The sequence below is a fragment of the Neodiprion virginianus genome, chromosome 2, assembly GCF_021901495.1.
Source record: "Neodiprion virginianus isolate iyNeoVirg1 chromosome 2, iyNeoVirg1.1, whole genome shotgun sequence".
NCBI classification, from domain to species: Eukaryota; Metazoa; Arthropoda; class Insecta; order Hymenoptera; family Diprionidae; genus Neodiprion; species Neodiprion virginianus.
In genome coordinates, this window is record NC_060878.1 from 15253854 (window position 1) to 15273516 (window position 19663).

The following is a 19663-nucleotide window of genomic DNA, read 5'->3' on the forward strand; positions in this document are numbered from 1 at the left end:
GTGGGGCCTGCCGAAATGTCGTTTAAAAATATAATTGATTGCTAAAAGTGCATCATTCCATCCCTGACCGTCACTCGTCAATCGGTAAAATATCTACACGGTCACGAACTTCAAATCATCAGCAAAATTAGCGTATTTTGTTGGTAATTTTACTGACAATGAGAATCTTAATATCAGTATTTTTACATCTCTATACCTACTCGTTGACTGGTATATTCAAACGTTCAGCCCTCGGCTAATATTTCTTCAGGCTGACAATGAGTGGATCTGCGTGGGTCCGGGGGACCCGGGGGTATGGTCCGGGGGCAATTCTATTACTCTGTACTTATCAACCCACCCTATAAGATCCCAATATTCAATCGACTCAGTATGGCAGATAATTTCCCCCGGTCTTTTAGCTCCCTTTATCGTACCCTTACCGGCAGAGCATAGTCCATAAGATTAGCAGTTTTTATATATTTTCAATCAACGACATATGTAGGGTGATTTTTAATTACAAGTAGTTCCAGCCGGTTGCTGGTACCGGGCGCATGCGATTGGTCACCTTCCTATACAGATGGGTTTAGATTCTCTCTTCAGACCAACTGCTGACGACCCCGTTGAATGATTAAAAATTAGCTTATATGAGTAGCTGGGAATAGTAAAATTTATAGAAATCATGCATGGCCAGTTTCAAATCAAAATTTTATCTGTTCAAATCATATCAAATAAGTCATGGCATATGAGTGATATTATTGTTACAATTTGTAAAAACCATGATAAATATAAAACTTCACAGAATTTCACAGAATTGCGATACCGAACTGAAAGTATACATAAGAAATATGTTTTGCAAACTTTGCGAGCCAAGCTTCTTACACAGTACAATTAATAGTCTTCAGTTAACGCATAGTATGAACAGGCTAGCCTTAGAGTAGCCATCTGCAAGATTGTTCTATGGCTTTGACGCCTTGGAACTTTGAGATTGTTTCCTTTTTCATAGTTTGGTAAATTTCCAGTGTCTTTATGAGGCAACATTGCTAGCATACACGACGTTATTACTTCCTGAGTGGATGCTAAACTGTTTCCACTGTTGTAAGATCATATTTACTAGCAGTAGTGAGTACCGATGGTCAAAAATGCTGATATTTCCTACTTCCGTCCCGATCCATGTTCTAAGGACTAAACATCAGTACAATTAATGTATCAACTGGAACAACTAATGCGTAATCGGTAAGCCAGTGACGGCGGTGAGGCAGCATATCCATGTTGCTCAGCTTCAATTTGTTCCGAGTATGGTGTCTCCAGTATTTTTTGTATCAGCACAACCTGCACCCCAATAGATAAATTGTTTTCATTTCCTCATCCCGTAAAAAAGAGCTAACCAACCTCCGAAAAGTCGTTCTGTTCAGCTTTTTCAATCGCCGATTGTGCCATCCAATTTCGCAGAACGTACAATGGATTCACGGCATTCATTCTTTCCTTACGTTCCGCGTCATTATAAACTGAATGAGAAAGTTATTCTTGGACTTAAATGGCATTGTGTACTTGTCACAATATCATGAGTGTACTGTATTGTATTCACACATGAGACAGACTTGCGCAACAGACTAAATAGCCGGAAATATGGTTACCTCCTTCCGAGTACAGACGCCGCCTATAGAATTCTACAAACGAGGCGTAGTAATCGTGACACATCAGACGAGAAAGAGACCAATGATTTTTGATTACATCATAGTCTATCATAGTGTCAGGATTAACCAATGCCAGTTGTCTAAATGTCATTGTGTAATCAGCCCCAGTTTCCTCCATCATCGACAATAACATAGCCAACAACTGTTGGTCCTCCTCAACGTCCGTTATCAAACCTAATTTTGATCTCATTACCGATCTGAAACCCGATATACTTGGAGAATAATAATTGCAGGGTATGATTTGAACAGGGTCTTAGAATATGAAAGTCTTGTGTTATTCATCGCTTCTCAATGTCAGCTCTATGAAACCCCAACTCTGAATTCATTATATCAGAATATGTTACGTAACATTGCATGAGCGTGTGAGAGTGAGACTTGATGAGATTCCTAGAAATTCTGACCAGCTGGAGAACTGTCGCAACAATTGATCTGAGTCATCCACAAAATACCATTATGGCGAGTCAAGTTCGCATGAACTCAAGTACGGGCCATGAAATATCCCGATAATCAGTCAACACTCAACGATTATAGCAGTGAATTTTGTTTATAAATTGATTCATTTCCATCAAAGTCTCACTCTCTGTATCAACATTTCTTGTATTGCAAAATGTCGATCGGTCACTAAAATATTGCTAACCTTAACTTTCTTCTTCCGTATCCGCCAAGCATTTTCAATACGTTCGATGCGTACAGTCTTTGATTTTCATCTAAGAATGGTTCAAAGGCTGCGGATAGTTTTTCCAGATTCCACAGTACAACCTGAACATTTGTGTAAAAATAAACCACACAAACACGTGAAGAATTTCGCTCGCTCATGAAATTGTTCGAATTTAAAACGCAGTCAATTTTTTTCAACTTTTGACCTCTATAATTAAAATGAAGTTACTTACATCCAACTGCTTATCCAACGAATATTTGCCGAATCTATCTGACCTATTAGGAACAAATTTCGAATCGTAGGCTTCGACAAAGCCAAATGGGCCATAATCAATGGTTAGTCCCAAAATACTCATATTATCCGTATTCAGTACACCGTGAGCAAATCCGAGACTTTGCCAGCGGACAGCTAATTCGACTGTGCGATGCGCTATTCGTCCAAATAACACGACGTAACGGTTCTCCACTTCCAGCAAGTTGATGTCGTTGAAATGATTCTAAATTACCATTTATAAGCATCGAATGACTGAAATGTCCGGCAGACTCAATAGCAGACAGCAAAAATTTGAGAAATTTAACATTTAATTGCATACTTCTATGATGTAATCCACAAGCATCTTTAGGTGTAACAATTCGCCCTGACGTGCTAGGATTTCGAGCGATCCGAAACGAAACCAGGAGGGTGCCACCCTTAAAAGTATTGCTGCCCTTTCGCTTCGAATCTGTCCAGAATAGAACTGATCTCTGTAAACTGCGTCACTGCCGACGATGAGCGCTGCGGATCGCGTCGTCTCAACTCCTGCGTTACAAATCATTATAATCAGTGACGTAAAATATATCATTCCAAAACCATAATATTGCATACAGATACTGCTTTATTCGGTTCATAATGGCTCATTAACTAATTTAGATTAATTCAACGATATAATTCAACGCACAAAAAGCGACGTGCCATTTGGACCATCATTTTGTGCTGTTGAATCAATGTGGAATCAAAATTACGGTGAAAAATAAATTTGTATAATCCAGTACGTCGGCCGTACTAATTGGTGTAGTATATTTACTGTCACTAGATGGCGTCTTCTGAATTCCAAAATGATAAAGAACTCCATGATCAGTACTCAGAAATCAGTAATAAGTGGTTTTGATTTGTAAATAAATGAACCGACGTGATGAGTATAATATTAAGTCTGCCAAAGTTTAAACTAACCCAAATAATACATTGCCTCCGAGCAGAGAAATTCTCTTATGGAAGATCTGAGGACGGCGCGTCCATCCAAATCGCGAGAATACGGAGTCAATCCGGATCCTTTCAGCTGTAATTCCCATCTTTCACCTTTCCTGTACAGAGTTTGTACTGTTAATGGACTGCCGAACCACATGTAGCATATTTATAACGTGTGAAACGACTGAAGCATATGGTTCGTGTTGAACACGTAGTTTCATCAGCCTCGCTCACACAACTGATCATAATATTGCTACTAGAGGGATAAACACACGCGTTTATGTACTCTCCAAGAATGTGCGCCCTGCCATCACCCAACTGAGAACACCACTTCCCAAATTGATGCCCGCCGTAACGATGGGCTAACGGCGTCGAGTTCGTAACGGGGCATCCGGATACGAATTGAACGAATCCGTTCGTGACAGAAATGGCAGGATCCATGTCAAGCACATTTACGAGAACATCTCTGGACGCTGCGATGAGCTTAACCTCGTCTTGAGCAAGGGGAGTGGGATTAACTTCCGAGAATATTCCCATTCTCACGTGACGCGGCGTACAATCATTCTTGATTTCGTCCAATGGCAACGAGCACAAAGTATTTACCGAAAATCTCCAAGCAGAAATATCTGTCGTAAGCGCATTTCCGCTAGCAAATGGACTTCCTCGGCTCGCCATGGCGCAGAAAAAAATATGACACTAATACCGAACGGATATACTTCGTACAAAGTAAGGCATAATTACTGTTCTACTGTGGAGGAATTTTGAATTTGGTATCAAGCACTGCAGAAATTTGTGACAGATAACTGCACTGCGTGAATGTGGTTTCATTTCGTCACATTTCGGCCGTGAAATATTCTTACTATAAATGAATCAGAAACAACACATGCAGAAAAATGTGCATCGAACTGTTGTGGTTTTGTAATTTCGAAATATACAATTGTAGTTAGATTTATGGACAGCTCACCTGTACGGTGGCAGAAAGCACAAATTATAAATTTGAATCGATAAATTTCAGTCGAATATGATTTTAACGTCTATATTGATTAAAATGTCAGCTCAAAAATTTTAGCTGAACTTTTAGTTGAATAAACATGTTTCATTTTACATATTATTTCATTACAATCCGTGTTGTGATATTGAATTTAAATTTTGAATGGATCTCGACATTACAGGGATCGATGTAATCAAGAATTTTTTGCCGTAGACTTAGAATTAGTTGTATGTAATTCTTCTATGGCCATCATTTCATAAACACTCAATAATCTGACTGTTGACGTAAGATGCACACTATTAAGATTGCATTCAATCTAGTCAAACTGGTTTTGGATGAAAAACATCAGATGCTCAAATTCTATACTCAAGATCATCTTTAAAAAGAACCTAAATGATATTACATATGGCAAGAAAACAATTCAGTGTTTCTCAGGACCATTGATTGAATAATAAACATGATATATAAAAGCACCGTTATTGCGAAAGCTAACAAATTCTTTATTGATAAGTAACTTTGTTTAGGAATGTGATGAGCCAACTTAGGAGTGGTTCACTTCGCGATTAATCACGTTACGGCGATTGTAGATGCGATGGCTACAGTACAACTTAAAAAAGTTAAATATGGTTGTAGTGTTTATATAAGTTTATTGAACATTCTGAAATCAGTAGATTACAAATTAGAACACAACATCGACAACGACACAACAATAATTCAATGCTCAATCAGTTATTATTGACAAATATGCAAATGATACAAGTATCCGTATAAACCCGGAAGTATTTAAGTCGAGCATAACTTTCCGGATCAGCTGCATATCGCACAGGTGTACTCCCAACGAGTTACAAGGGAAATTTAGTAACATCATTTAGGACACGTTTTAATTAACAATATCGTTGCATAATAATGTTTCAAAAAATTTGTCTCTGAGATAAGCTGGAGAACTGCAATTCCAAAGAATTCACATTGCCAACTCTTTGTTAAAGTGTGAAGTCACGTATTTTCCTTGATTTCGCACATCGCGTTCCGCTAATTCTCCGAAACGTACGTGTCAAAAGACAATTTCACGAGTTCATGATGCGTGCTTTTATCATCCGTTCTCTGGCAGCCTTAAATTGTTCAAGAACGTCGTTAACACTGTTCATAAGTCGCCCAGCACTTAGACGTTCGAAAGTGTCGCGTTTAAAGCAGCTGCCATCAATGAAAGATCGGCTCTGCTGGATGATGTTCAATTTCAGTTCAATCTGACCGCTTGCCACCGCCTCCAAATTTGCTTTTTCCAATTTCGTATCGTCATACATTGCGGGAATACCACAATAAGACAGATCTTGAAGCTCGTACGTTCCGCCGGTAAAGAAGCGGCGAAGAGTGTTTAAAAAGTCTCCAACTGGTCGCCAAGTATGCAATGTCAAGTAGTGACATCCGGAAGTAGCTGGAAGCGCTTCAGCCGCATACCCTTCGATACGGTACCTTTGTAGCAAACATGATTCATTACTAATTTATTGAAATTCAGTTAAAAATAGGCAATACTAATTATCAATATGACGGCAGAAGTGATGATCAGCTGGTCAATTTAGATCAATTTTGCAAATATCAAGGCACAGCATTATCGTGCGAGCTGTTAGGCTTCCATTTTTTGATAGTAAGTTAATCTAGCGTAAAATTTGCGATTAAAAGCTGCGCTGATACTGAAATATGATGGCTAAGACAGTTGATTTATTTTTTTCACTACCAGGAAATAGCGTCTCACAATTGATGACTTACGTTCTAATACCATGCATGACTAAAAGTTTAAGTTAGCATAACTTGTGTTATTCTTAACTCGGGTTTTTAAATCTTCAGATATAGGAACCAAAGATTCTATCGACTTATGTAATTACCTGGTCCAGCTATCAAGAGAAGCTATCGAAATAAGAATCCACGGCCAGGCAATTGAGGATTTCTCATCTTCTAACCGGGATGAATTTAACTCGATGCAAAATTCGGCTACGTAACTGAAATTTGCACTTCCTTTCATCATTGAACATCGCTGTGTCCGACCAGTCAAACGTTCCGGTTGATCTGTACTCCAATATTCAGGCAGTTCAATGTGATACGTCACGAACAAACTATCGTACGGAAAGTTGTGAGCAGACATAATGTCCAGATTGACAAAAATCCGCAGGCGATTAGCTGGAGGTAGTCCAATTTGAGGAAAGATTTCTGCTTCCCTGTAGCTCAACTTCTGCATTACCTGCTGTGAATGTACACAAAGTAAAATTATCAGAGTAAAAAAGGATGACCAATAGAATGGCTCTAATTAATTTCCTGCACGCTCGGTTTGGGAGTAGTTGATCAGATTCATTTCTCAATATCGGCAATTGTCTTTGGGGCACAAACTGTTTTGTTTTAGATAGAAAGAAGATTGCTCGCCGAGAAGTAACTCCATAAAAAATGCGTGACAAATTGTATCCATATGGTATAAATTACTCGTTTTTTCCTGGCGACTCAAAGTCGGATCAGGAAATATAACAGGACAATAAGTAAGAACAAAACAATCTAAAAGAGTTGATCGACTTCAAGCAGTGAAGGTACAAGGCTATGCGGATCGCTTTGTAGGTGGAGCATGTGGATTATAAAATTGTGAAAGTATTTTGTCGGATTTGTTTTACACTGTGAAACTCGAGTGTGTGCGATTTGATAGAGTAAACATATGGAGTTAGTGTGGGAGAATGTTTGAGCTGACATTCAAGGAGCTACACAATTCAGTTATTTGCAGACAGTATAGCAGTCGAGATCAGTGAGTCTGATACACCAACCTTATCCATTGCCAGTTTATTTACTTAATACAATCAGTCAGATTGTTTATGGTTCAGATTCGTGGAAATATAAAATACAAATATTGTTTGTAAGATTCAGTGATAAAACTTAATTAATAACCTATACCGATTAAAACTTTACTCGCAAATGAAATAAAATGTGTGCAGTTCAAATAATGGAAACCGGAACTTAACTTAAAAGAATAAAACCACGGAATAATTTGCAGTGAAGTACTGTAAATTATGGTACAGTAAAAAAGTCAGAAGGTGGAAATTATAAAGAATCAGCCGACAAGATGAACGTCTTTTACCCGCATAAAATGATGCGACAGATATCCGAAATTTCCTACGTTGGGTACGTATATTCGAAGCAATGTTAACGGAATTTTATTGTTGATCTGAACTTGATCCACGTTGGTCTGATTTTCGAGTGAATTATACGAACGCAAATTACTGACGATATTTCCAAGAGACATAACTCAAGGAATTTCACTTACACCACGCAATTCTTTAACTTCAGTTTCCAAATCTTGAGGATACTGAATTTCGGATGCATGTTCGATCCAATAATCGTAATTCATATCAGTGCCGTTAATTTCGTAAGGCTCTTGGTACGTGAAATCGGGATCGACGGTTAAAGAGCGATGAATTTTGTCGAATGTGATTGTGCACAACAGTATTTGTGAGTCATCAAAATCGTAGGAACTGGACTTGGCGTTCGGCATTAAATCGACTATGATGTACATTGTCGCGGAATCTCTGTGGAGATAATGATTAGTGCGAATTGTAGTATCTCCGGGATTATCGTCGATAACTTTTTTGTTGTAACGTTCAACGAAGGGCTTTCGGTTTTGCAAAGTTGGTAACGCTGACGCGTTTTTTCGAGACAAATGCGATTTGTACGGCTTTGTCAGTAAGTCTTTATTGGGAAAATAAGAATCATCGTCAATGTAGGTATATATGCGAGACCCAGTAATATTTTTCTCGGTTATCGTTTCGTGATACTGTTTCTGCTGTTTCGTCGCACAGTTTTTTGAATCCGCGTAAAACTGCGCCTCGAAACGGCCGAAAATTTTTTCCTGCCAGGAGAGAATTTTCTCCTCGTATTCCAAAAAATTCGAATCTCTGGTTTCTTCTTCCGTTTTAAATAATTCAACTAGTCGGGATTTCTGTTGTGCAATTCTGACTCTGAAACAATAAACCCAAAGTGAAATAAACGGCATCGTACGGCCAGGGCGGAAGGGCGGGGGGGGGGGGGGGGGGCTTCGCATTGGCCAGATGGCCACCCAACAGAATAACAGTTTTAAATATTTTTGTTAGCTAATTCACCTACCTGATTTTGAAATTCACAATCGGCTCGCTGACGCGGTACGTGTTCGCTATTTTCGCTTTTCCCTCAATATTTTTCGACATTCTTGAATCACATTTGAATCGGAAAAATAATCAGTCGCTTTGGAAAGACTCGGTTCTTGGTATTCCATTCACAAAATTTCACACGTGATGTTTTTAACGTCTCGTATTCATTTATTTCTCTACTTTAATGTTTGTCAACACTGGTTGCATAGCAACCGTCGATATAGTTCCCGCCATTATTTCAAACGCGTGGTCACTTCAGGAGCCTTTACTATGGATCAGCTAACAAAGCGAGCTATCATGTTTTATTAACTATATTGTACGTTCGTATGTCCACCATTATTTTTCTGGATATTTATATAGTTACTCGTCTTTTGATATTTGCACCACTTTTGATCTTACTGATTGATCAAACAAGGATAATCTATACAAAGTTTGCTGGGAACTGTTTAAATATACACAAGCTTCAGCCTACTCTTTGAATTAAAAAATTCACCGAATAATTAGAGTGGATTTGAAAGAAGTTATTCTTCTCAATACTTTTTGTCACTTCCTTAACTTTCGGTATATAGTTGGAATAACTGCCAACTTGAATTTTATACATACGGACATTTTGACCATTGTTTCAAGGTTTTACAGGCTTCAAACTCATCTAGTTTGATTGACTTCCATAATGATCAATGATTGCAATTATAGAGGTGTGTCGATTTCATTATAATAAACAGGAAGAATTGATGCGCTACATACTAATCGACATGTTATTAGTGAAGAAGCCTGTATTCCTTTGTTATATAATTGCGGATCTTGTACCACACTACAACTGAGATAAAACTACTCGTCATTCAAGTCAATCATACCTAGTTTAATCGAAACCAGTTTTGATCCAGGTGAAAATATATTTATAACCATTTTCAAGATGTATATATTCATTTTTTCATTCGTATTATAAGTCTGGAATCATTTTTAAGGATCTATCGGCTGGGCTGTCTGAATTAAAAGTTAGGAAAAACAAAAAAATTCATTCTACAAATCTCCACTAATGGTATTTGGTTCAATGATAGTGATCACGAATGAAACAATAGCTCTGCTATTCAATTGAAAAGTATCTGAGCCAATCAGAATAACGAAATTTAAGATCTTAACATCTTAAAAAAAGGTTGTATAATTACAACTTCAAAATTCTTAGACACGGAAGTTTTTTCATTCCATTTCCATATTTTGGGCTCACTCTTTTACCAAATTTGAAATAAATTTTACAAATAATTATCCAGAGTGGATAAAATAGATACTTGTAAATACGGAAAACAGATTCTATCTATTTATATTCGCGCGTTATAATTATATTGAAGTGTAAGATCACTTTTTGTTAAGCGAACATGAGCACAAAAAGATTAGAATCAGACTAGAAAAACTATATCTGAAAATAAATTTTTAACGTTCTAACTATGTATAATAATTGATATTTTTTAAGTGTTTTCTATACTTTGAACTCTTTTTTAACTTTTGATCGAGTCATCCTTAGGTTTATAATTGACAGAAAATTTCTACCGATCTTCGAGTGTCACAATATTTGAAAAACGGGAAAACTGCATTCTCGGTTTCAAAGGTGAGCATCCCGGAATGTAAAAATATTTAACTACTTCATTTGACTTTTGACACCGAGAACACGGTTTGCCCATATAGATAATAAGGTCGAGAACTTTCATTCTATAATCTACATTTGAAAAAAGAACTATCGAACTTGTGCTATGAAATAAAGTGGACAAGTTCAAGGCTACGCTCTGTCCTAGCGTGTCGATGACTCGGATGCGTGTGTGACGGAGTCTCCCAGTAAAACCCGGACGGCTAATGGAAATTGGAAAGGCCAGACAGCCATGGCTAGCTAGAGGCAAGCGACGCGACAGCCGGTTGAATCGATGCTTGCAATTCTCCGTGACGCGTTACGGCGGTGATGGTGTTTAAAATAACCGAATGATTTCTCCGAAACTTCGTGGATTGAGTCAGGTTTCTGCTCAGTTAGAAGTCGGGGAATTCGAATCTCCTTCAGCTTTGATCGACTACTTATAAGAATGAGCAGTATCCTTTTAGCGCGAAGTAAAATTCGTCGGGTCCTGCAGCCACTCCATCACCATCGCCTCGAACATAACCCAATTCGGCCTCGGGCAACGTCAGCAAACGTGCTTAACGGGATTCCACGCTTGGGTTTTTCACATTGATAATCGTGGTTTGTCATAGAGGATAAAGGCCTCGTGCGCAACAAGCTGCAGTTGTCGAAATTGATACGTCCTAGTTTAAACTTTTTATCTCCACGCTTCTTATCTCCGCACCCGTCTGCAATAGTACGATAACGGCGAAAAATGATTTCATCACCATCAGTACGTAGCTCCGCGTAAATACTTTGGACCTGACACACAGTTGCTATACTCACCTTCCACTTGTCATCCGTTCGCCCGAATCGCATAGCCAAATCGTCGAGGTATGAATTGAATAAATATTGTGTGCTTATTGTAACGGTTAATGTTTCGCGTACGAAAATGTGAAATTAAATTGCTTTGCACTCCGTTTTTTAAATAATCGCGCTACGCATACTCATGAATACCTACTCGATATTCGTTTCTTTGGAATCATAACTGGGTGACACCGATTATGCTAATATCACTTTTACGACGATTGGTTATAAACCTTATTTTTTCGATTTTGGAGTGTTTGACCTTGATCTATCCCTCAATTACGTAAAATTGCACGAAGCTGAAGTTAGTAACGTTATCGTAACGGAACAGCACGAAAATCAAATTTGAGACGATCCTATATGAAGTAACGACTTCTACATGCATCGTTATATCAACGTTACTAACTTCATATTAATGGAATTGTAGCTTCAGGGGATATTTATTGTTAACAATGATCGATTTTCCATTCGATTCCGAAGGAGGTTGGTGAACAAAAAATCAATATTATCTACCAATATTAATACTAAATAGTCGCACGTTAAGTATTTACAAAATTAATACATTCAAACACCGCAATATGTCCTATCAAAATATAAAGTTACGAAATACCGACAATCATAAACGAAAGCGTGGATATCAATGTTTAATTTAAATCGCATCAAAATGATGAAAAACCAAGTATAAGATTCGTTCCATTTTACTCTATATTGGCTCATGATATTCAGGACATAATTTCTTACAATCCCACCGACACACTTTTTTTTATCAAGTTAGCATTGTTAAATAATTAATTTTACAACATTTAACAGATACTGTTTGTGATCAGCAAATGGCAATTCTCAATTGCCTACTGAAAAGAAATTGCATCTGTTCTAGTAGAATTTGAAAGGAATAAAATTTTCCAAATAAAATCAGCCATCATATAAGAGTGAAATCTAATGACAATACTAAACTTTTCATCACTGTCAATTAGTTTGAAATGAAACATGGATATCTAAGCTGCTGTTAATTATTCGTTTGTTATCTTGCTTTTTTTAAGAAATCATTGTAGCTTACAAACATATTTATACCTAATTTATGACTATATTATAATAAAATAAAAAATAAACACCGATCGGTGGCTCAACAACCTCCTTACTCAAACTTTGAAGTTTGATTGCAGAGCAGGTGCAGACAAAAGCATTGCATAAAAGAGTTTTTATTTCAAATTTTATGGAATAATAGTTAACAAATTCTGCATCTTATTATAATTTATAAGCATGTGGGTGAAAGTGAAAATCTTAGTTTCAACTTATTATGTTTGAGAATCCATTTCATCATCCTGCTAATCATCACCAATCATTTTGGATTATTTTAATCATGCGACGGGCACGTATACTTTTTAATAAAAGTTTTGCACATTTTGCTGCTCTATTATTTACATGGAATCATTTAAAGCGGTGATGTAACATATTCCATTTTGTCACAGTCATAAAGAAGATAATTCTGTCGTTAATTATAGATGAAGAGTTGATTGTTATCAACATTATTTGATTGATCTACATTTATTGACTTAGAATGAAGAGTGAAACAGTTTTGTATTTTCATGCTACAAGGTCATCCTATTCTACTACTGACAAATAAATGTATTTGACTTGTTGATGGTTAGAAAACTATTGTAAACAGATAAATTGTGTGTATTTCTTGTAAATATTTAGTTGAATCAATTTAGAATGATATTTATTTGTATTATAATTAGTGCTTATTTTAATTTTGGTGTTTTCATTCGTATAGGAGTTTCAAACTAATAAGGATGGCTAGTACTCAAGATGCCGAGGGTGGTATCACCATACCTCTACAGTACAACGATGCTGTAAGTAACATTTTCCACATAATGAAGTACAAATTTTAATGTTGATTAAAAGACTTTTTCTTTTTTATGTCAACGCAGCACTGGAAGTCGATATTTGAAAAGTATGACTTGGATGGAGATGGAAAAATATCTTATCATGAATTGAGAGCAATGATTCGAGGGTCTGCTTACACGAACGACATACCGACTCGTGTTGTCAAGATGATAATGCACGAAGCAGATTTAGACGATTCCGGATACTTAGATTACCCAGAATTTATAGCTATGGTATTTTTACAGATACATAATCACGTGCCTAATGAAAAAAATTATCAATTTCTCATAATAGTATATTCAGAAATTTACCGTTGATGTAGCTTACGATAAAATATTTTCACTTGCAGATTCATAGAAAAGATATGCAAGGTGTCTTCGGACATTATGTGCAACGTTATGTTCACTGTATGGTGCCACAGCGCCGACTGGCATCGCAGGTGTCACGAACATCGCAATATTCAAGCGATACAATTGACGGGCTTTACGAGGAAGAATATAGTTGTAACCCACCAGCGATTGCCATGGTGATCATCTCCCTTTTGGAGATTATTTTATTCCTTTATGACGCAATAGCGCACAAAGCACTCACAGTTGAAGGACCTGCGGCGCAACTATTTATTTACCATCCAGAAAAACGGAAAGAGGTGTGGCGATACGTAACTTATATGTTTGTCCATGTCGGGTGAGTCTACACACTTTTATAATCTCTTATCAATTTTAGTTTCCAGGCCGTGGACGAAAGGGACTATAGAGATAATAGATAGCGTTTAAAAGTTACACACGATGATTCACGTCTTGTATGATACATTTATTTGCTAATCAGTTTTCTGTGCCTGGGTGTATAAATATTTAGGTTTAGTTTTTGATGTTTCAAGTTTTTAAATACTCTCATTGAATCAGTCATTTCGGAAACTCCATCTAATCTTTAGTGTCACAATATTTACAGTAAACACAAACATACTGTATTCATTCTCCATAAATTCGTTACTACTAACTCTTTACTGTGTTTATTTTGGTTCACAATAGCTTCTTGAAACAACTTCTTTTACACCAACTATCTGGAATGTAGTGCGAGTGTAAACGGAAGCCAGCTCAAGCAGCTATGAAGAACGAAAATAAACACACACGCTCACAATCAGTCAAATGGAATATGATTACTTTATCGAACTCAGGCACTTACTAAACGTTAAGAGAGTTCTCTGGGGGTGATAAAGGTGTAAAGATGTACTTTGAAATGACAAACAGTACACTTTTCTCATTTGTGAAAATTAACTTGTTCAAGTGATTGATGCACTCCTGAATTACATAGCATTTCATATATTCTGTTAGATTTTTTTGATTATGTGAGTCTTATGCTATGCCAATAACTTGATTGTCATGAATGGTGCAAATTTCACAGCCATGTACGTATACAGAAAGGAGGAACAAGATGAGAGAATTGTTCTGCCAGTTATTGATAGGAGAAAGAGAAAAAGTCAGAGAGAGAAAGATTTCTTACACGGGCTTGCACATCCTGACTTCGATGCAAATAAGGTGTGTAATTTGAACTTCTGTCTTTTCTTGGAAGTATTGAAAAACTTGAAACATAAAGTTCATCGATCGATCAGAGATTTCAGTAGCACAAGCAGCACTCAACACTCCTCACTAAACAAAAAATCGTTAAAAGATATCAAAGCTGATCTGTATTCATGTCTGCCAATCCAAGTTTTACATGAAAACTGATTGCATAATGCTGAAACTGACCCAAATTAATCACTTTATTTTTCTGCATGTGCATCGACGGGTATGGTTTCTTTCCATTCGATTTTTTTTTTCATGTTTGATTTGTAATGTAATTTCAATTTCATCCTATATGGAATATGTAATGCAGTCTCTATCCATTCCTATTTGATTCTCAAGTATATATTTAAACGCAACTGAAATGAAGTACGAATACATGTTGAACAATTGTATTTCTATTCATTCCTATTTTTATGCTGCAACAATTTAAATTCAAAAAGCGATAGAATATTATGGTAGTGTTTTTATTTTTATCGTTTCCTATCAGATGCTATTTGTAATAATTCAAATTGCTGTAAATTTTGTTAAATCCATGATTTCAAATTTTTTTGTAGCTTGCAATACAATTCTTGGAACATTTTGATTTACATACTAATTGTAATTACTTGATTCTAAAAAACTGTAACTATAACAATGCTCGTCAATTGTTTGGAATTGTTAGCTATTTATTCATTGGTGAAAAACCATACCTACATGGAAATGAAAGAACTTAATTGATTGAGCCTCTGACTTCGCACGTGCATGTTCTGTCAGGTTTTCATGGAGGCTAGCCATCCAAAGCTTCAAACGTAATTGTAGAGATTATGTAGGTGCAGATCTCAAATAATTGCTGTACTGATTTGGGAAACCTTAATAAACTTTTATAGTTTACCAACAGATAACTGATGTCTGATGACTGATACAAGTTATCGTAATGACATAATTTTAATTTGACACTTAATGCGGAAGATTTTGACTTCTCATACCTATTTCCGAGTCTTGGCATCCTTGTCTTGCAGATGAAAATATTGCCACGGTGTGATCTTTCCGACCGATAGAGTTCAATTACTTTGCCATTTACAGTCTGTCGCTTAGCATGCTAACTTTCATTACTTCCTCACACCATATTATATGTTTACAGCAAATTTTTTTTTCATTCACCAGATAAGTTATTGGGTGAAATCATTGTGCATTTCTCTGACTTGCAGTATTTTTCATCTCGTCGTCAATCTGCTGGTGCAAATATTGCTGGGAGTGCCATTAGAGATGGTGCACAGGTGGTGGAGAGTGCTCACCATATATTTGGCTGGTGTCATCGCCGGGTCGTTGGGAACTTCGGTATCTGATCCACACGTCTTGCTGGCGGGTGCATCAGGCGGTGTTTATGCCTTGATGACTGCTCACGTCGCGACAATAATCATGAACTGGTCCCAAATGGAGTACGCAATTCTTCAACTGCTGGTGTTTGTCGTGCTGGCTGTGGTTGATGTTGGCCAAGCAGTTTACAACCGATACATATTGGATGTTGAGAAGCAAATTGGGTATGTCGCGCATTTGGCTGGCGCTGTGGCAGGTTTGCTTGTCGGTATCAATATTCTCCGTAATCTTGAAGTTAAAACGTGGGAAAAGGTTGTGTGGTGGGCGAGCATCGTTATATATATTGGGCTCATGACTGCCGCTATTCTCTGGAATATTTTTCGTCCTGAATATGTATGATTTGATCAATTCGATCACTGCCATTGATAAATGAACGTTGATTAGGCCATGGAGGATATCAATTGTGGTACTGATTGTAAGAATCCAAAAAATCATGAAAGGTAAAATTCCTTATGTATGTGTATTTTTCTTTTTCAAGAAAACAATCTGTGCAAACATTCGTAGGATATCTTTTTAGTTTCCATTTTGAGTTGCACTCAGCATAATGTATATATAGTACTTTGTGAACTGTATATTTTGACTCTGAATTTCCAGTAAGTGACTGAGCTGTGAAATGTAAGAGTCAATTTAATTATACAGCTAACATTGCTATTAGATTACGCTTATTTTTGAGCCGTTGTCTGCATCAAATTAACTGAAAATGTTTCATGATAAAGAATAATATATATAAAGATAGTGATTTCTACCTCATTTTCGAAACACGTGTCTCAATCTCATCCTATGAGTGGTTATTTTTGCTGTCTGGTTTATAATTTTGTTTCATCTGCTAGGTAACAATGCAGTATAATTTATAGTTTTTTCTCTTAAGCTAGATTAATTATTTAAATTATGAACAATATGTACAAATAAGATGCATGCAGTTCTCTAAAAAAACTAGTAGAAAAAAAGCGTACCTTTGTAAGAAATAAATAAATTGCGTAAATAGTTGTATAAAAATCACGAGTGCGGCGTGTTTTAAAATGTGCCTTGTATAAAACGATGAGATTTGCATTCAAATAAATTATAATATCGTACTATAAAACGCACAACTTATACGTAATTAAATATACTTCATATAATCATGACACTACAAAGAATACAATAATTGTATGTATATTTTGTATATTTATTTATATATAAATATATAATAAAACACACCTATTCAGATCTTTGAGGTATGTTTTATTTCCCAATGTAATACTTTTTTATTTATAATGATCACGTTCATTATATGTATATACATTTTTTATTATACCCTGGGCGTAAAAACAGTTGGCTCACTGAAAGATCATAGTTGTATTCTTTTTAAAAAGGAAAAATCTCGTTCCAACTTTTATTAGCAATTCCAGTGCCCTAATTTCTTTGTTTGACACGTATAAATCCATTGTATTTAAAATACATATTTGAAAATAAATTGCTATTGATTGTAAGCTTACTTAATGTAAAAGTATACATGATATAGTTACAAGATATGTAGATTGTATAAGCCTTAAGATAAATTTTTCATCACAGTATTAATTAAATTATTAGATGCCTCAAACTGTGAATATTGTACATCTATTTTGGAATTCTTATAAGACATTGTCTAGAAGAAACTAGAGAATTAGTAAACGATGCTCAATTGTCAGGAACAAAGCACGTTCATCACAACCAGTAAGTAAATCATCTCATTGTCAGTTGACATAAAAATTATAAAACGCTGCATATCTTACAGCAAGTTAGATATTAAATTCGTAATCATGTGATTGCTTTACTGTGTCTACACCCTGAAACTTGCATAAAGAAACTTCTATCTGTTGAAGATTGTAGATATGAAAAGAATTGTAGAAAATCAGCTCTGTATATCAAGCCTAAACTGAATGGTCTTCTCATGTATGTCATATAAAAGTTATAAGAATTCAATTAATTGATTTTGGTGTGGGGCATGCCATGCTAACTTGTCATACAGTTGACCCTGACCATTCTTTTTGTCGTTATTTTCATCTTTCAGTATCTATTCAAACCAGTGCCCATAATTTTTTCAGGTTTTTATATCAACCCAATATCTGGCCATAAATTAAAAAAAAAAAGGTTCAACTTCAAAAACTTAAAATGCCTATAACTCAGCGACAAAAGTCAGTATATCATTTTCTTCATCTGAAATCATGCTTCGATCACGAAATTATTCGAAGAGTCATTTAAATAGTTTCCATGGTAATATATTACTTCGGCGTTTCAAAAATTCGAGATTCAGCTCTAGAAAATCATACATTTTTTCCAAAATAATCAAAGATATTGCACTGTGAAAAATGACTTGTTTCACACGCAAAAGTAACATATAACCACAATATCTATTTAAATGACTTATAAAATACTTTTTTGTACAAATAAGATTCAAAACGAAGAAAATGGTATACATTTTTTGTCAATACACATCTCTTCTTATCACTGATTTATAAGCATTCGAAATTCAAGGTCAAAATTTTTTTAAATTTGATGGCAGGAGATTAGATTGGAATGAAAGTGTGAAAATATTATGGGTGCTGATTTGAATGGGTACTGAAAGATGGAAAAAAAATTAATGGAATCGAAAATGGTCAGGGTCAATCGCAGGTTGAGTTGGCAGAGAATTTCTTATACCTATACAAATTGAACACTGCTTAATAATTATAAATAAAATTGATATGGATGTGTTCTACAAGATATCTTAAAACATGTTACTCAGAATGTAAAATAGGTAGAATACTTGTACGTAGATTGATACCAGTTGAATTGCAGAGGTTAATGAGAATATCTAATAAGCATCGAACGATAAGCAATTGTGTAAATGTGCACATATTCGGAGAATACGTATTTGCTGTTATCCTGCTCGGCGCTTTATTTGCAAGCATATAAAATATACCATTTTCGATTTGATACTAGAGTAAAGTGTAGAATTCTGATATGGAATAATCGCAGCATCAATTCATGCGATATCAAACGACTTTCAGTACTGCAATTAATTTCCGTTACATATTACGGTGCTCCTATGCTCTTGAAATATTCGAATTTACTTTCCATTCACATTAAAACTCATCGAAAGACTCCATCTGGTGGCAGCACATATTCCAAACTAACCAGGGATGCTTATTTAGCATTATAAAAGTAGTTTTTCCATGTACATTCCACTGTCTATCGATTCGTTTTAACAAAAGAATAGTTCAAGCCTTAGCACGAAATTTTTCGTTTCTTAATATCCTAAGATTTGACTGAATTAGTTTCTGATCGAAACGTCACCTGACAAACAGTTGCGACGCCATGTTTCTTTAGTGATAATATGGCGTCACAACTGGTTATCAGCTGATCTTTTTGGTTAAATTATAGGAATGTGCAAGTACAGAAAACTTCATGAAAGCAGCTGCAAATCTGCTGCTATGCTTCGTGACATCAAGTTAATGAAAAGTAAGATATGCATAGAAAACGACTTTTATAATGGAATCAGAGTACAGTTTGTCTATTCTTTTCTATGGCACCCTACATCTCATAAAGTGTCATTACATCAAAAATACATTCTCATCTAAAAACATTGAATTCCCACACAGCACATTCATATGATAAATACATTATAGAAATATCACAACTATAATATTGTTTCATGTTTCTGTGATTATTTTAGTTAGGTTTTTAGAATATCGTGAATATGATAAAGATGATA

At 35.8% G+C, this 19663-nt stretch overlaps 3 protein-coding genes across 8 annotated transcripts; 1 reads left to right on the forward strand and 2 right to left on the reverse strand.

Moving 5' to 3' along the window:
- Positions 1-703: 703 nt before the first annotated feature.
- LOC124296913 (protein adenylyltransferase SelO-like) lies at positions 704-4230 on the reverse strand. Its single transcript, XM_046747346.1, has 8 exons — positions 3830-4230; positions 3541-3671; positions 2924-3129; positions 2564-2827; positions 2311-2432; positions 1614-1870; positions 1369-1484; positions 704-1308 (listed from the first exon to the last, which is right to left on the reverse strand). Exons 1-8 carry the CDS (start codon positions 4228-4230, stop codon positions 1186-1188), a joined length of 1620 nt encoding a protein of 539 aa, XP_046603302.1. The 3' UTR covers positions 704-1185.
- A 965-nt stretch (positions 4231-5195) lies between these two features.
- LOC124297245 (Meckel syndrome type 1 protein) lies at positions 5196-11413 on the reverse strand. 3 transcript variants are annotated; one of them, XM_046748065.1, is made up of 5 exons: positions 11380-11413; positions 8678-8979; positions 7842-8532; positions 6427-6782; positions 5196-6016 (listed from the first exon to the last, which is right to left on the reverse strand). In XM_046748065.1, the coding sequence occupies exons 2-5, from the start codon at positions 8755-8757 to the stop codon at positions 5611-5613; spliced, it is 1533 nt and encodes a 510-aa protein (XP_046604021.1). In that variant the 5' UTR covers positions 8758-8979; positions 11380-11413; the 3' UTR covers positions 5196-5610. The 3 variants fall into 3 exon arrangements, with proteins under 3 accessions (XP_046604021.1, XP_046604022.1, XP_046604019.1); XM_046748066.1 differs by lacking the exon at positions 11380-11413 and having other exon boundaries at positions 6427-6779; positions 8678-9193; XM_046748063.1 differs by lacking the exon at positions 11380-11413 and having other exon boundaries at positions 8678-9193.
- LOC124297249 (rhomboid-related protein 2) lies at positions 6829-19567 on the forward strand. 4 transcript variants are annotated; one of them, XM_046748073.1, is made up of 5 exons: positions 6829-7699; positions 12921-12999; positions 13078-13266; positions 13383-13717; positions 15783-19567. In XM_046748073.1, exons 1-5 carry the CDS (start codon positions 7641-7643, stop codon positions 16288-16290), a joined length of 1170 nt encoding a protein of 389 aa, XP_046604029.1. In that variant the 5' UTR covers positions 6829-7640; the 3' UTR covers positions 16291-19567. The 4 variants fall into 4 exon arrangements, with proteins under 4 accessions (XP_046604029.1, XP_046604033.1, XP_046604031.1 ...); XM_046748077.1 differs by lacking the exon at positions 6829-7699 and adding an exon at positions 10120-11072; XM_046748075.1 differs by lacking the exon at positions 6829-7699 and adding an exon at positions 10121-11173.
- Positions 19568-19663: the final 96 nt, after the last annotated feature.

Excerpts from the sequence above, each read along its gene's own strand:
- LOC124296913 (XM_046747346.1), bottom strand. The coding sequence starts at position 4,230 with ATGGCGAGCCGAGGAAGTCCATTTGCTAGCGGAAATGCGCTTACGACA. Across the intron at positions 3,672-3,829 it reads CTTGGAGAGTACATAAACGC|GAAAGGTGAAAGATGGGAAT; the intron begins GTGTGTTTATCC and ends AACTCTGTACAG. Across the intron at positions 3,130-3,540 it reads GGAGGCAATGTATTATTTGG|GAGTTGAGACGACGCGATCC; the intron begins GTTAGTTTAAAC and ends TTTGTAACGCAG.
- LOC124297249 (XM_046748073.1), top strand. The coding sequence starts at position 7,641 with ATGAACGTCTTTTACCCGCATAAAATGATGCGACAGATATCCGAAATT. Across the intron at positions 7,700-12,920 it reads TCCGAAATTTCCTACGTTGG|GAGTTTCAAACTAATAAGGA; the intron begins GTACGTATATTC and ends TCATTCGTATAG. Across the intron at positions 13,000-13,077 it reads CTCTACAGTACAACGATGCT|CACTGGAAGTCGATATTTGA; the intron begins GTAAGTAACATT and ends ATGTCAACGCAG.
- LOC124297245 (XM_046748065.1), bottom strand. The coding sequence starts at position 8,757 with ATGTCGAAAAATATTGAGGGAAAAGCGAAAATAGCGAACACGTACCGC. Across the intron at positions 6,783-7,841 it reads AAGTTAAAGAATTGCGTGGT|CAGGTAATGCAGAAGTTGAG; the intron begins GTAAGTGAAATT and ends GTACATTCACAG. Across the intron at positions 6,017-6,426 it reads TCTCTTGATAGCTGGACCAG|GTACCGTATCGAAGGGTATG; the intron begins GTAATTACATAA and ends TTTGCTACAAAG.